Source organism: Elephantulus edwardii, unplaced genomic scaffold, assembly GCF_000299155.1.
Source record: "Elephantulus edwardii isolate Elephantulus edwardi_28Jun2011 unplaced genomic scaffold, EleEdw1.0 scaffold00042, whole genome shotgun sequence".
Lineage (NCBI taxonomy): Eukaryota > Metazoa > Chordata > Mammalia > Macroscelidea > Macroscelididae > Elephantulus > Elephantulus edwardii.
The window spans coordinates 1,262,049-1,277,280 of record NW_006399792.1 but is presented as its reverse complement, the minus strand read 5'-3'; the positions used below and the strand labels follow the sequence as shown (position 1 = coordinate 1,277,280).

Genomic DNA, 15,232 nt, shown 5'->3' with positions numbered 1-15,232 from the left:
ACAATCTCATTCTCTTCACCATCCATCCTGATGCTGCCAATTGATGGGCTGATTTCTGGGTTCTCAATTCTATTGCATTGATCTAAGTGTCTGTCATTGTACCAGTACTATGCTTTCTTGACCACCAAGGGAGTGTAGTAGGACTTGAAATCAGGGAGTTAGATGCCTCCTACCTTGTTTCTCTTTTTAAGGAGCGCTTTGCTTATTTGGGGTCTCTTTCTATTCCAAATGAAATTGGAGATGGCCTTTTCCATCTCTTTGAAGAATGAAATTGGTATTTGTATTGGGATTGCATTGAACATATAGATTGCCTTTGGTAGGACTGTCATTTTCACCATATTGAGTCTTCTATCCATGAGCAAGGGTATTCTTCCATTTCTCCAGGTCTCTTTTTGTTTCTTATGATACTGTGCATTTTTCCATGTGTTTCTTTGGTGAGCTGTTTGTTTATTCTTTATCCATTTTTCAATTGTGTGGTTTTTAATTGTTGAGTTGTAGAAGTTTTATGAATATTCACAGATGAGTCTTATCTGATTCATGGGAAAATTTTCTCCCAAAGTTGTTTGTTTTTAAGTTTGTTGATAAAGATTTTTGATGTGTGTTATTGTTTGTTCTATACTGTCAAGTCAGAACAGACTCATAGCTGACCCTCCAGCAGGTTTTCAGAGGCAGTAAATGGCATGAGAGGAAATTGTTCAACTTTCTCCTGTAGAGTGGAAGCAGGAGCGGCATCCACTTTCGAAATGGCTTGCCTCCGGAAACTCTGTGTACGAACAGTGCTCAGGCCGCTCGTTCATAGGGTCGCTATGAGTTGTCTACGACTCGACGGCATCAAACAACAACAACAACTCCTGCAGAGCAGCCAATGGATTTGAACCATAGGCCTTTGGGTTGGCAGCGCTACCACTAAGCCACCAAAGCTCCCTCTTTGATGTTGTTGTTGTTATGTGCTGTCGAGTTAACTGCTACTCTTAGCGTCCCTATGTACAGCAGCTCTGAAGCCTTCCCTGCCCTGAGTCAGTCTCACTAATTCTGACACATCAACTCCCATTGCCCCAGTTACTGTATCAATCCATCCTATCCGGAGTCTTCCTCTCCTGTGTTGTCTCTCCACCCTTTCGAGCATGATGTCTTTCTCCAAGGATTCGTCTTTCCTGGCCATGTGGCCAAAGTATTTAAGTCTTTAATGTATAAAAGTATCTCATTTTTATGAGACTCAGATTATTTTCTCTTTTGTGGGCTGGCCTGGAAACTCCACTCTATGAATTGGCTCCTAGCGTCTGATGGCCGTCATGTCTTGATGGCTGTCACATAAGGGAAGTTTTTGGGGTCGTGTTTGATGTGTGTTACTGCTTTTCCCCCCAAACACAGAGAATTCTAGTGGCCTTTTCTGTAGGAAGTTGTGCTGTGAAATGAAAAACTGTACCTTTGTCAGTTTGAATCCACCAGTGGTGAGAGGAAAAGATGGGCAATCTCTGCCACAACCCTTACACTGTCTTTTCAATATTTTATTTTATTATCTTAGTTTTTACATTTAGGTCCTTAATCTATTTTGGATGTGTGTGTGTCTGTGTGTCTCTGTGTATGTGTGTATTCTATGAGGTATAAATCATGTTTTATTCTTCATCACATGGAATTCCATTTTCTAACACCATTTATTGAAGAGATTCTGCCGTTAAACAGGATTAACACTCTTGTCAAAAGCTAGTTGATTATGGATTTATTTGGGAACTTTCGACTCTATTGTTGTTGTTGTTAGGTGCTGTCTAGTCGAGTATGACTTGTAGAGATCCTATGAACAGTGGATCTGAATCCTGTCCTATCCTGCGCCATCTTTACACTTCATAACATACTAGAGCCCATTGAGCAATCACCGTGACAATCCACCTGGTTGGGGGTCTTTCTCTCCTTCACCAAACCTCTACCTTTCCAAGTTTCATGTCCCTCTCTAAGGAGTAGCCCCTCCTAGCAACACCCCCCAAACTATGTGAGATGAAGCCTCATCATCCTTGCCTCCTAAGAGCACTCTGGCTGCAAGCTCTTCAAGACATATTTATTAGTTCTTTTGGCAATTCCTGGGATATTCAGTGCTTTTCTCCAACACCACAACTTAAAGGCTTCAATTCTTTTGTCATCCCTATTCCTTGTCCAGATCTCAAATGCATAGCAAGTGATCAGAAAGACAATGGCTTGAATCAGATGCACCAGGGACATTGTTACAGATGTCAAATGGATCCTGGCTGAAAGTGAAGAATACCAGAATAATGTCTATTTGTACTTTATTGACTATGCAAACACATTTCATTGTGTGGACCATAACACATTGTGACTGACATTGAAAAGAATGGTAATCCCAGAGCACTTAATTGTGCTTATGCAAAACTTATACCCGGACCAGGAGGCTGTTGTGTGAACAGAGCAAGGGAATACTGCATGGTTTAAAATTAAGAAAGGAGTGTGTCAAGGGTTATATTCTTTGTTCATACCTCTTTAATCTGTGTGCTGAGCAAATTATTCTAAAAGCTGAACACTATGAAGAGGAGTGTGGCATCAGGATCAGAGGGAGACTCTTCAATAATCTGTTTTATGGAGATGACAATCTTGCTTGCTGAAAGTGAGGAGAACTTGAGGCACTTGTCACAGAGGATCAGGGAACACAGCCTTTATTTAGTATGGATTGCATCTTAATGTCAAGAAAACAATGATTCCAACCACAGAGATGATAGGCCATGTCATGGTGTCAAAAGTTTCGTCTTACTTGGATCCGCAATTAACACCTTTGGTACTCACAGTCAGGAAACCAGGAGATGTATTTGTGACACTGGGATTTCTGAGGAGGAATGTTGCATCAGGATTGGAGGAGGACTCATCAACAATCTACATTATACAGATGATACAGCCTTGCTTGCTGAAAATTAGGAAGACCTGAAGCACTTGATGCAGAAGATCAAGCTCAACAGTAAGAACACAAAGATTCTCACCACTGGGTCAATTGGCAACACCATGATGAAAGGAGGAAAATTTGACGTTTTTAATAATTACAGCTTGCTTGGCTCTACAGTCAACACTTTTGGCACCAGCAGTCAGGAAATAAAAAGATGAATTGCACTGGGAAAATCTTCTGTTAGAGAACTTTCCAGAATACTAAAAAAGAAACAATGTCAGACTATAGACTAATGTGTACCTGTTCCAGGTCATTGTCTTTCACAATTTCTTGCTATGCATCAAAGAGCTGGACAATGACTAAGGATGACAGAAGAAGAATCAATGCCTTTGAGTTGTGGTACTGGAGAAGTCTTGAACATACCATGGACCGTCAAGAAAATAAATAGGTCTATCTTGGAGAGGGTGAAACCAAGTTTCTCCTTGGAGGTTAAGATTTTGAAGCTCCATTTCATATACTTTGGGTACATGGCCACGAGGGACCAGTCCTTGGAAAAGGCTATCATGTTCAGAAGGGAGGGGGGAAAGTACAGGAAAGGAAAACCCCAGATGAGATGGATTGATACAGTAACTGGAGCAATGAGGGTGTGTTGAAATCAGTGAGACTAGCTCAGGATAGGCCAGGCTTCAGAATTGTACATAGGGTCTCTAAGATTAGCAAGCAACTCAAAGACAAGTAACAACAACAACAACACAACAATAATTGCATTGGGAAAGTCTGTATTTAGGGATCTCTCCAAATTTTTGAGGAGTATCAACTCTATTATATTAGTTTATATATCTATTCTTACACCTGTACTAGGCATTTTTTTGTTGTAACTTTACAGTTCATTTTTAAGTCAAGAATTGTGAGTCTTCCTATTTTACTTTTCTTCATCAATGTAATTTTAGGTACTTGGGGTCCCTTGCCATTTCATGTAAATTTGAGGATTTGCATTTCTGCACAGAGAGTCATTGAAGTTTTGATGGCAAATAGCATGGAATTGATACTATTTCTTTGAATAGTATTGACATATTAACTATATTAAGCCTTTCAATCCATGAATAAGAAATTCTAACCAAACATTTAAAATTGTTCAATGAATAACTTTGATTTCAGTTCTCATATCCCTAAAATGAAGCTAATATGTGGCTTAATCAATGAAATGTAATGATTTATCAGAGTCCTTGGTTTATTGTGAGTACTTGATATACACTAATTTTAAAGTATTTTGCATAAATTATTAATGTTGTAGATTCTTTATAATCTTGTTGATGGTATTAGGTGTCATTGAGTTGGATACAATGCGTAGTGACCCTATGAACAAAAGATCTAAACCTAGTCCTATCCTGTGCCACCCTCACAATTCCTGACACACAAGAGTCCATTGCAGCAGTCACATTGTCAACCCAATTGCTTGAGGGTCTTCCTCTCTTTTACCGACCCTTCACCCCTCCCAACATCATGTCCCTCTCCAAGGAATAGCACCTCCTAGCAGGATGTGCAAAGTATGAGATCTTAGATTAAATATCACAAAGACAATAATTAAAGGGAACAAAAAAAAATACTGCAGAAGAAATTGGATTTCAAAAGTGGTACATTTACTATGGTGGTAAATCTTTTCTCCATCAGTTTGTGCCATTACTTAAACTGTTGAGCAGAGTAAAATTGATTAATAATATGAAACAATTACAAAAGGCAGAATTAAATGGATTACATTGCTTAAACTGTTGAGCAGAGTAAAATTGATTAATAATATGAAACAATTACAAAAGGCAGAATTAAATGGATTATATGCTATGGAAAAGTACATTAGCATATCTTTAGATAACTACCTCGATGGTAGAAGCTAAAATACAGTTTAAGTCAAGCAATAACAAAAGATCTTTTCCTCTCCCATGTCTGTGGCAGTATATGCAAGCCTCACCTGGCTGATGGAACTGTAAATACCTTCTCTGTTACTGCAGTCTACCACATATGTATGGACCGCAGTTCCTAGTTTTCGACATTCTGCTGCAGTTTCTTCAACACCACGCTGTGATTAAAAAAAATAAATTCAGAAAAGGGTAAATTCAGAAAAGAGAGCAGTGTGAGAGAAAGTGTTGGAGAATAAACATTTTAAAAGATTAAACTTCATGCCAAAAATGCTCACTTCCCGAGGAAATGTCTTGAGAGAAACAAATCTATACAAAATATTACAACCATTCTGGAAAACAGTTTGATGCTGCCTCAAAAAGCTAAAAAATAGAAATTCCATATGATCCAGCTCGTTCACTGCCGGTAATCTACCCCAAAGAAATTAGAACTTGGGCACAAACAGAGATCTGTACTCCAATGCTCATAGCAGCATTATTTACAATTGCAAAAACACGAAAACATCCCACATATCCAGCCACAATCAAATGGGTTGAGAAGTTATGGTACATCCACATGATGGAATACTACACACCACTGAAGAACAAATATTTCCCAAATTACTATATCTCTTGGGAGAGACTGGAGAGCATTATGCTGGGTCAGCTAACTCAGTCCTGTAAGGACAAATACTACATAAGATCATTATTGTAAAAATAGAAAGACAGCTAGTGAAAAGTGTATGGGACTAAAAGGGATAAAGGTTGGGCACAGAGAGGTGAGGACAGGCAAGGGGGAAATCATGGGGTCTCACAGTTTGGTGGGTAGAGGGAGGGAGTAAAGGAAATGGGCAAGATCTGTTGGTGATCTGAAAAGATGCAGTAATAGTGGGTATGGTTCAGGGAGCTCTGGTGGCCTAGTGACAAGAAGCTGCAGTGCAATCTCAGAGGTATGCCGTTCAAATCCACCAGAGTTCTGCTGGAGAAGGAGGGACTATCTCTTCCTCTACCAGTCAGATCTGATGTGATGGCATGCACACACACACACACACACACACACACACACACACACACGTGGGTATAGTTCAATATTGATTAATTTTATAAAACACAAGAAATGGGAATGATTGTAGGAAACATAATGTAGATGAAGGATAGGGTGAAACATAATGTATACAAATGTTGTATGCAAATCATAAAAGAAAATTTTCCTAATAAGAGAAAAAAAGTTTAAAATTAATGTCACAAAATGCCTACTTCACAAAGAAATGTCTTGAGAGAAGCAAATTTGCAAAGAAATTATGCTTAGTTCTCCCTGGGAATGATCACATTAGGTCACATGTCTCCACTTTGCTTTGAAGTAGTTTAAACAGCCATCCTTCATTAAAAAACAAAACAAAACAAAAACAACTCCCCTCCACTTTTGCTTATTGGTTTGCTTCTGGATTTTGATCTTGGTTTGGAGGATCTCCAGTAAAAATTTCTTTAAAACCAGTTATTCTCAATTAGAAGAATATTCTTGCCAAATGTTCCTAATTGTGATCTCATAGAGGGAGATGCATGATTAAGGAAAATACTCATTTAACAAACACTTATGGAACACTGACTGTCTAGCAGTAAGCCAGTTGTTAAGTTGTTGTTATATGCTGCCGAGTTGACTACAACTCATAGCCATGCTGTGAACAATGGCCTTGAACCTATCCGGAGCCAGACTCACCATCTCTGACACACCTGACCCCATCGCCACAGTCACTGTGTCAATCCATATCAACCAGGGTCTTTTCTTTCTCTTCTGTGCTGTCCCTTTACCCTTCCAAACATGATGCCCTTCTCCAAGGAGTGGTCCCTCCTGGCAATATGTCCAAAGTATGTGAGCTAAACTTCAAAATCCTTGCCCACAAGGAGCTACCTGAGTTCACCCTCTTGAGGACAGACCTTTTTGTTCTCTGAGTACTCTCAGTACTCTTCTCCAGCTCCACAACTCAAAGGCATCAATTCTTCTTCTATCATTCTTAGTCATTGTTCAGCTCTCAGATACATAGCAAACAATTTAGAAGACTATGGCCTGGATCAGGTACACCTTAGTCTCTAGACTAGTACTATTGCTTTATAACACTCTGGAGAGGTCTGTGACAGCAGATTTTCCCAATGCAACTCATCCTGATTTTCTGACTGCTGGTGACAAGAGTGTTGATGGTGGTTCCAAGCAAGATAAAATTGCTAACAACCGCAATCTTTTCTCCACCTATTATAATACTATCAATTGGCCCAGTGGTGAGGATATTTGTTTTCTAGATGTTGAGATGGAAGCCACATTGAAGGCTGTAGTCCTTGAAGTTCTCCGCAGTTTTGGTGAGCAAAATTGTGTTATCTATATAACACAGGCGAGTCTTCCTTCAATTCTGATGTCACATTCTTCTTCATAAAGTCCATCTTCTCAAATATAGATTGAAAAGGTATGATGAAAGGATCCATTCTTGACCACTCTTTTCTGATTTTGTATCATGTACTGTTCCCTTGCTCTGTTTGGACAACAGCTTCCTGGTCTAGATACAGGTTTTACATGAGAACAATCAAGTGCTCTGGGGCACTTTGCATAGTAGATAAAATACCAATAGATATCTTTCTGGTACTCTCTGCTTTCAGTCAAGGTTTTTCTAACATTAACAATTATATCCCTAGTGCCACAGCCTCTTCTAAGCGCTCTGCTTTTATTTTGGCAGTTCTCTGTCAGTGTACTGTTCTGGTCACTTTTGGATAGTCTTCAACAATATTTTGCTTGTATGTGATAGTGATATTATCTAATAATTTCCATATCCTGTTGGACCATCTTTTTGGGAATGGGAATAAATATGGATCTCTCCCAGTCAGTTGACCAGGTAGTTGTCCTCTAGATTTCTTGGCACAGCCTGGTGAGCACATCCAGAGCCACATGTTTGTTGAAACATGTCAGTTGGCATTCCATCAATTTCTGAGCCCTTTTTTTCCCTAATTCCTTCCAAGCAGCTTGAACTTCCTCCTTTATTTTCACTGGTTCTTGCTCTTATGCTACTTCCTGAACAGGTTCTATATCAGCCAGTTCTTTTCTGTACAGTGACTCAGTGGATTCCTTCCATCTTCTTTTGATGCTTCCGCAATCATTCAAGATTTTGACCATAGCATCTTTAAGTATTGCAACTTGAGGCTTAAATCTGTTCTTCAGGCCCTTCAGTTTGAGAAATGCCTAGCGAGTTCTTCGCTTTAGATTTTCTGACTCTAGCTCTTTGCATATTTCATTAAAATGCTTTGTTCTGTCTTCACTGAGCTGTCATTTGAAATCTGTTCAACTCTTTAACGTATTGATTTCTTCCCTTTGTTTGGGCTTCTTGGTAATCTTGTGCAATATCCAATCTCTTCTGACATCCTTTTTAGTCTTGCCTTCCTCCTGTCTCTGTAATGATCTCTTGTTTTCTTCCCAGCTGATCTGGTCTTTTTAGGTCATTTGTTCATTAATGTTCAAGGCCTTAAACCTGCTCTTGAGATAGTTTTTACATACAGGTGAGGTAGACTTAAAGTCATGTTTTGATTCTTTTGAATTTGTTACAATTTTTTTTCAGACCTCAATTTGAATTTGCCCATGAATAATTGATAGTTTGGTCCACAGTCATCACTTGACCTACTTTTCACAACTGATATTGAACTTCTCTAATTATTCTTTGCACAGATGTAGTCAATCTGATTCATGTGTAAAGCATCAGGTGATGTCCACAGTTGCCATTTGTATTTTTTATAAAAGGTATTTGCAATGAAAAAATGAATGGTTGTACAAAATTCTATCATTCTATGTCTAGCTTCATTTCTGTCACCAAACCTATATTTCCCAACTACTGTTCCTTCTTCCTTGTTCCCAACTTTGGCGTTCCCGTCACCTATTATTATTATTTTTTTTAAGGATCACACAGCTAGCCAGTGGCATTTATGATTATTTATATTGAGTTCTCGCTAATTTCTGAAAGAAGAGAAGCTCTAAGGATATAAAGACAAATAGTGAAGGACCCAACTTACTCGAAGTTTCCATTTCCAAAATGTGGGATGAGGTGAGGAATGACGAGTAAATAAAATTATAACTTTGCTTATTAATTTCTGTGGTAGAGGCTCACTTAGGAAAGGTGCTATATAGAATCTCAGACAGTGGGACAAGCAAAGGAGCTTAAGGGTTCAAAGAGTCATACAGGACAGTTAAGGGACGAACAGTCCCCCTTTGCCCAAGTGTGACAGACGCATCTGATGACAAAGAGCTGCCTACACCAAGTGCAGGAAACATCCCGGGGTTAACAGCGGAGAAGGGTGAAATGGCAGGTGAAGGGCAGGCCAACTGACAAGTCCGGGCAGGACTCACACCTAGTATTATTCATGAATCTTGGTTGCATGTTTGATCATTTTTAAACTGCAAAAGTTGGTGGCTATCTATTTCCTTCTCTTTGACTTTAGTTGTTGGTGCATATATTTGAATGATAGTGGTATTAACAGATCTTTCTTGTATGGGTATGGATAGTATCCTTTAACTAACGACATTGTATGTTAGGGTGGGTTGAAATGGTCTCATTAACTATGAATGCAGCCTCATTTTCCCTAATTTTTCATTTCAGGCATAGTAGACCATATGTTTGTCTGATTAAAAATGGCCCATGCCAGTCTGTCTCAGCTTGCCAAGGCTCAGTATGTCAATATTTATGCATTCAATTACTTCTTTAACCGTGTCCAATTTCCCTACGTACATACTTTGTACTTTCTGAGTGGCAGTACCCAGACGTATGCCAGCTATCCAGGCCAGGAGGCTCTGTGAGCAGCACTTTGTTGTCGTTGTTAAGTGTCATAGAGTCACTTGTTACTCATAGCTAATAGCTCTGAACTCTGCTCTATCCTGAGTTAGGTACCACCACATCATCTACGACTTACAGTCACCCTATGACAATAGAGCAGAACCTTGCCCTATCCTTCTCTGCCTCCATTATCCGCCCCATGCTTGATGCCATTGCTATAGTCATGGTGTCAAACCATCTGGTTGAGAGTCTTAGTCTCTTTTGCTGACTCTACCTTTCCTAGCATGACATCTTTTCTCAAAGACTAGTAACTACTGATAAGAAGCCCAAAGTATGTGAGATGAAGCTTGGCTAATCTTGCCTGTAAGGGGCGTCCTGGTTGCACTTCCTCCAGGATAGACTTGCTTGTTCTTTTGGCAGTCCATGCAATGGTCAATACTCTTCTCTATCACAGCGGCACATAAACTGCTAGAGTATGACAAACTGATGGGCTATTTTTGGGAATATAGTGTATTCTTCAGGTGTTCTGGTTCTGGAGCAAAAACAAGGGACACTGGAATTGATTCCTATCTATGTAATAACTTCATACATAACTCTGAAATGTGGAGCGAGAGAGAAGCAAATTACCTCCAGCCAAAATGCAAGAGTTTTTTCTTTAATAAAACATTTTAAATTGATACTTTCCCTGTCACAACCTGTAAGCTCTTCTTTGCAGCAAACAAAACCTCAAACTCTTTGCCATCGAGTCAGAACTGACTTGTAGCTGAACCTCCAGCAGGTTTTCTGAGACTGTAAATCACACGGGAAGAGCTTGCCCATTTTTCTTCTACAAAGCACATGGTGGATTTGAATCACCAGAGAGGCATGGCCTTTCGGTTAGAACCTCAATTACCAACAGGCTGAGACACCAGAGCTCCAATCTCTGCAATAAAGAGCAGAATACCTAAAACACCTTTCCTTTGTATATTAGGATGTTGGTGGTGTCAGTGGAATTTGGACCCAGTCAGAACATTTCTCTTAGTAGGCGCTCCCTTTCATGGGCCATTTCACTGACCAACTATTGCCATAGAGTCAACTCCAACTTCAAGTATGTCAGAACAGACTTTATAATATAAGGTTTTCGATGATTCATTTTTCGAAGTAGATCACAAAACTTTTCTTTTAAGGAACCTCTGAGTGAACTTGAACCCCTAGTCTTCCTGTTAGCAACTAAGAATGTTGACTGCTCCAAGGTATTCCTTGTATTTCATTTTCATGGGCCAAAACCCTGAAACATCCATCTGAAATTTCAAACAGCAAAGCCTAACACAAATTAGGATCCTTAGCTGCAGAATTAATGCCCCTGATAGAGTCCTTCGAGGCAGTTGAATAAAATGAAGAGGACAAGAGAGGGCTTTTTACTGAGTGAGGCTTCATCTGGTAGCTTGTTCACTGACAGATTGCCAGAATTACTATATGCTCTTTTCTGTCTCTAATTTCAAGGTCAGTTGAGAGTATTAGTAACCAGAGCTTTCATCAGACTTGTTCATTGAGGAATTAAAAATTCTACTGGTCTCTTTGTTAGCAAAATGCTTGCTTTAGCTTCAGTTTCAAGTGCATTATTGACTCCATTTACCGCTGTGTTGTTCAGCAATTTAGATAGAATGGAGGCCAAATTCCTAAACCTACTCTAAACTGGTAAAGCAAATGCAGTCAGCTGTAAGAAAAAGGAGGTTGGCACCTTCCTGGGCTAAGATAAATGTAAGTTACATTTTATAGCTTTGGAGAGGATAATTTATGGCTTTAAATATTTAATCATAAAATTCAAGGCTTCCAAGAATTTATAAGGTTTGGCAGAATCATATTTCAGTTATTGTTAAATATTACTTCTCTCTAATGTCACTTTATCTCATCTCTGGAATTTCTGGAGTGTGTCAGAGACTGTAAGGAAGGCACAAAATAGGGTAGAGTTCCGGTCTGTTCATAAAATCACTATGAGTCATACTCGACGGCACCTAACAACAACAACAACAATGACATCCCTGGAAATTACAAAATTTGTAAAAAGTAGTAATACTCATTCTTTCCCCTAAAATACATATGTGAGTAGAAATCTCAAGGTTTTGTCCATGCATATGTGTCTACTTATGTTGTTATGAGGTGCCAATGATTCAGCTTGACCTCCTAGGGACCTTATTTACAACAGAACAAAGTCCTCCCCCATCTTGTGCCATCCTCATAATCTTTTCTATGCCTGTTATTACAGCCACTCTACCAATCTACCTATTTGAGGATCTCCTTCCTTTTTTTTGCCAACACTCTACTTTTCTAGAAACTGGTTCCTTCTGATGGCATGCCCTAAACATGTGAGATGAAGTTTTACCACCCTTGCATGTAGCATCAGGATTGGATGAAGACTCATCAACTACTAGCTTATGCCGATGACACAGCATTGTTTGCTGCAAGTGAAAAGCACTTGAAGCATTTCTTGAAAAAGATCAAAGGATACAGCCTTCCACATGGATTACATCTCGAAATCAAGAAGACAAATAGACTACTAATATGACTGGACTAATAGACAACATCATGATGGATGGGTAAAAGATTGAAGTTGTCAACTATTTCACTTTACTTGGATACACAATCAACACCCATGATAATAGCAGTCAAGAAATCAAAAGATGTGTTGTTGCATTGGGGAAATCTGCTGTCAAGGACATCCTCAAAGTGCTAATGAGCAACAATGCCAATTTAAAGACTGACGTGCACCTAATCCAAGCTATGGATTTTTCTATTGCTTTCTATGCATCTGAAAGATGGGCAATGAATAAAGATGACAGAAAAAGAACTGATGCCTTTACATTATGACCGAAGAATACTGAACATCTCACGGACTGCCAAAGGAACAGTCTAGCCTGTCTTAAAGGATAGCAACAAGGCTCCTCCTTATAGGGAAGCATGGTGAAATTTGGTCTCACATTCTTTGAGCAAATGTCAGAAAGAAGACATCATGCTGGGAAAGGTGGCACATCAGAGAAAGAGGAAGACCCTGAACAAGATAGATTGACAGAGTGACTGTAATAATTGCCTCAAGGACTTGGGGGATCATGAAGATGGTGCAGGATAGGGCAAGGCTTACATCTGTTGTTCACAGGGTCACGTTTTGTTGGGTTTCTTAAAAAAATATGGAACACTTCATGAATTTGTGTGTCATCCTTGTGCAGGGGCCATGCTAATCTCTGTATCATTCCAATTTTAGTATTTGTACTGCTGAAGCAAACACCACAGGGTCATTTTTGAGTCATAGTCAACTCAACGGCACATAAAAACTTACTTCTTCCAAGAAAGATTTGTTTGTTTTTTTAGCCGCCCATTTAATATTCATTGCTAAGACCGTACTTATTTATACTTACCCTTATTTCTGGTAACCTTTTTCACGGATGTACACTGATTTATGCTGTTGGAATACGCAGAAAACTTTCATTTTCTCAGCTTTTATATTTTGGTCATCATTAACCTCTCTTCAGGAGCTAAAGCAATGCCAAATCATTTTCACATATGTCAAATCTCATCTACAGAATAAATATACTTTCCTGCCAAATAGAAGTGTTTCAAGTAATGGTGTCATAGTCTTTCATACCCATAAAGAAACAGAAGAATTCATTCTCTCAGATCAGGAGACATTTTTGAGACCCTAGGAAAGTAGGTGTCAAGTAGATGTGATAAAAAGAAGGTGGAGGAACAATGAAATGGCAATTAAAATTCCACTGTTTGGGGGAAATTTGATTCTCAACAAAACAAAAAACAATACAATTTTTCCAGTCTCAAAAATATGTTACTTGTGTACTCTTTTTTTCATGAGCGATGGCTTTACTAGTATTTCATAAGTTTAGGGGAAATTATATACAGTTTTAGTCATTTTAGTTTTATTTTGGGCTGTTAATATTTACAGAAAAAAGCATAGATAAATGATTTTCCAAGAGAAACTTATATTTAGAGTTTACTTAAGACACGTAATGTTTACCATGTGCAAGGTACTAAACACTTATAATATTCATTCCTTTAGTTTTTTTACTAGGGAGGGCAAACCTTTTCTGTAAAGAACCAGGGAGTAAATATTGCAGGCACAAAGGTTTTTGTCACCAAATTGTAAGTTATCATTCCCATTTCAGAGATAAAGAAACTGTTGCTGTTGTGTTCTGTTGAGTTGAAATCAACTCGTAGGTGACCTTTTAGCAGGTATCCAGAGGCAGTAAATTACATAAAAGGAGTACATTGCCTGTCGGTCTCCTGAAAAGCAGCTGTCAGATTTGAACTGTATAAACTTTGGGTCGATGGCACAACTCTTTACCACTGAGCTACCAGAGGCAGTAAGAAATTAGGTTTCTTGTTCAGTTTAAACATCTTGGGAGGAGGTTGACTTCTGAGCCTTCATTATCAACCTGCATACCATGGCATCTAATTTGCCACGTAGATCTCAGTAGTGTTCCCTTCATCTAATTAACCTGATTCAAACATAGGAAAACGTTCTAGGATGGTTTGTTGTTTGCTTTTTTAAAAAAATCAAATTTTGAAAAATAAAAATATAAAGATTAACAGATTCTAGGTGAGATAATTTTTTTAAAACCAAGTTTTTGAGTTTTTAAATTCAAAAGAGATGAGGAGATGGATCCATTACCTTATTAATGTCCCACAGTACCAGTTTGCTTTTCCTTTTTGCAAATTCATATGCAGTCAGCCTGCCAATCCCATGCCCAGCTCCAGTAATGAGGACGATTTCTCCGGAGACAGATTTTCTCTTCTGGGGAATGAAGAGCTTCACCAATGACTCTAAGTAAGAGTAAATAATGGTGACCAGAAGCAGGAGGAGATCCAAGACAATATTCATTTCTGCTCACCACTCTCTGACTAGAGCCTTCTAATGAACTACTGTGCTCCAGGTGTTAATGAGAGCGGCAGAGGTAAGAGAAACTTAGAGGCAGGCTTTGTCCACGTGCTCTAATGAGTCAGACACACTTTGAGTTTTTGAAATGATGCCAGCTGTAAGAGATCCTAAGAGAACTGGTTTTCTGAGCCTGTTTGTCTAAGGAACAGTCTTGCACTATGTTCTACCATGAAGCATCACATTTAAGAATAATTCTGTAATTATTGGGTCAGCTAATGTTCTATTGGTATAGTTTAATAAACAGTTTTTTGTTAAGTGTTTGTGTGTTTTCCTCTTTTCTTTCATTAAAAAAATAAAATAGGTTCTGTGAGAAAAATAAATAAAGCACGGGCCAATGGAATTTAGCTATTTGACATATTTATTCACTGAGGTTTCACCTCTAGAGGAATAATTGAACTAAGTTCAGCACGTCAAATTCTTGCTCTTGAGGGAGATTTTGGGTTATATAAAACAACTGGAGGGTGTTTTTGGTGTTAATATTGCAAAGATCATTAGACCAGGGGTCATAAGTCCCCACTTAAAACTGGCCTGACCTCATGTGATGCTGTTTATTTTCTTTTTTTATTAGTGTGTGTGTGTGTGTGTGTGTGTGTGTGTGTGTGTGTGTGTGTCTGTGTCTGTGTGTCTGTGTGTGTATGTGTGCCATCAAATTGGATCTGACTGGTACAGGAGGAGATTGTCCCTCCTTCTCCAGCAGAACATCTGGTGGATTTGAACTGCAAACCTCTGG

General features: G+C 38.9%; 1 protein-coding gene across 1 annotated transcript in view; it reads right to left on the bottom strand.

The window, feature by feature from the left end:
- The window catches only part of HSD17B13 (hydroxysteroid (17-beta) dehydrogenase 13), a 56,627-nt gene extending 42,182 nt beyond the window's left edge, over positions 1–14,445 (bottom strand). Inside the window, exons 1-2 of the mRNA XM_006885241.1 lie at positions 14,236–14,445; positions 4,851–4,958 (exon numbers count right to left, since the gene is read on the bottom strand). Of these exons, the coding sequence (XP_006885303.1) occupies positions 4,851–4,958; positions 14,236–14,445 (318 nt within the window). The remainder of the gene's footprint in view (positions 1–4,850; positions 4,959–14,235) is intronic.
- Positions 14,446–15,232: the final 787 nt, after the last annotated feature.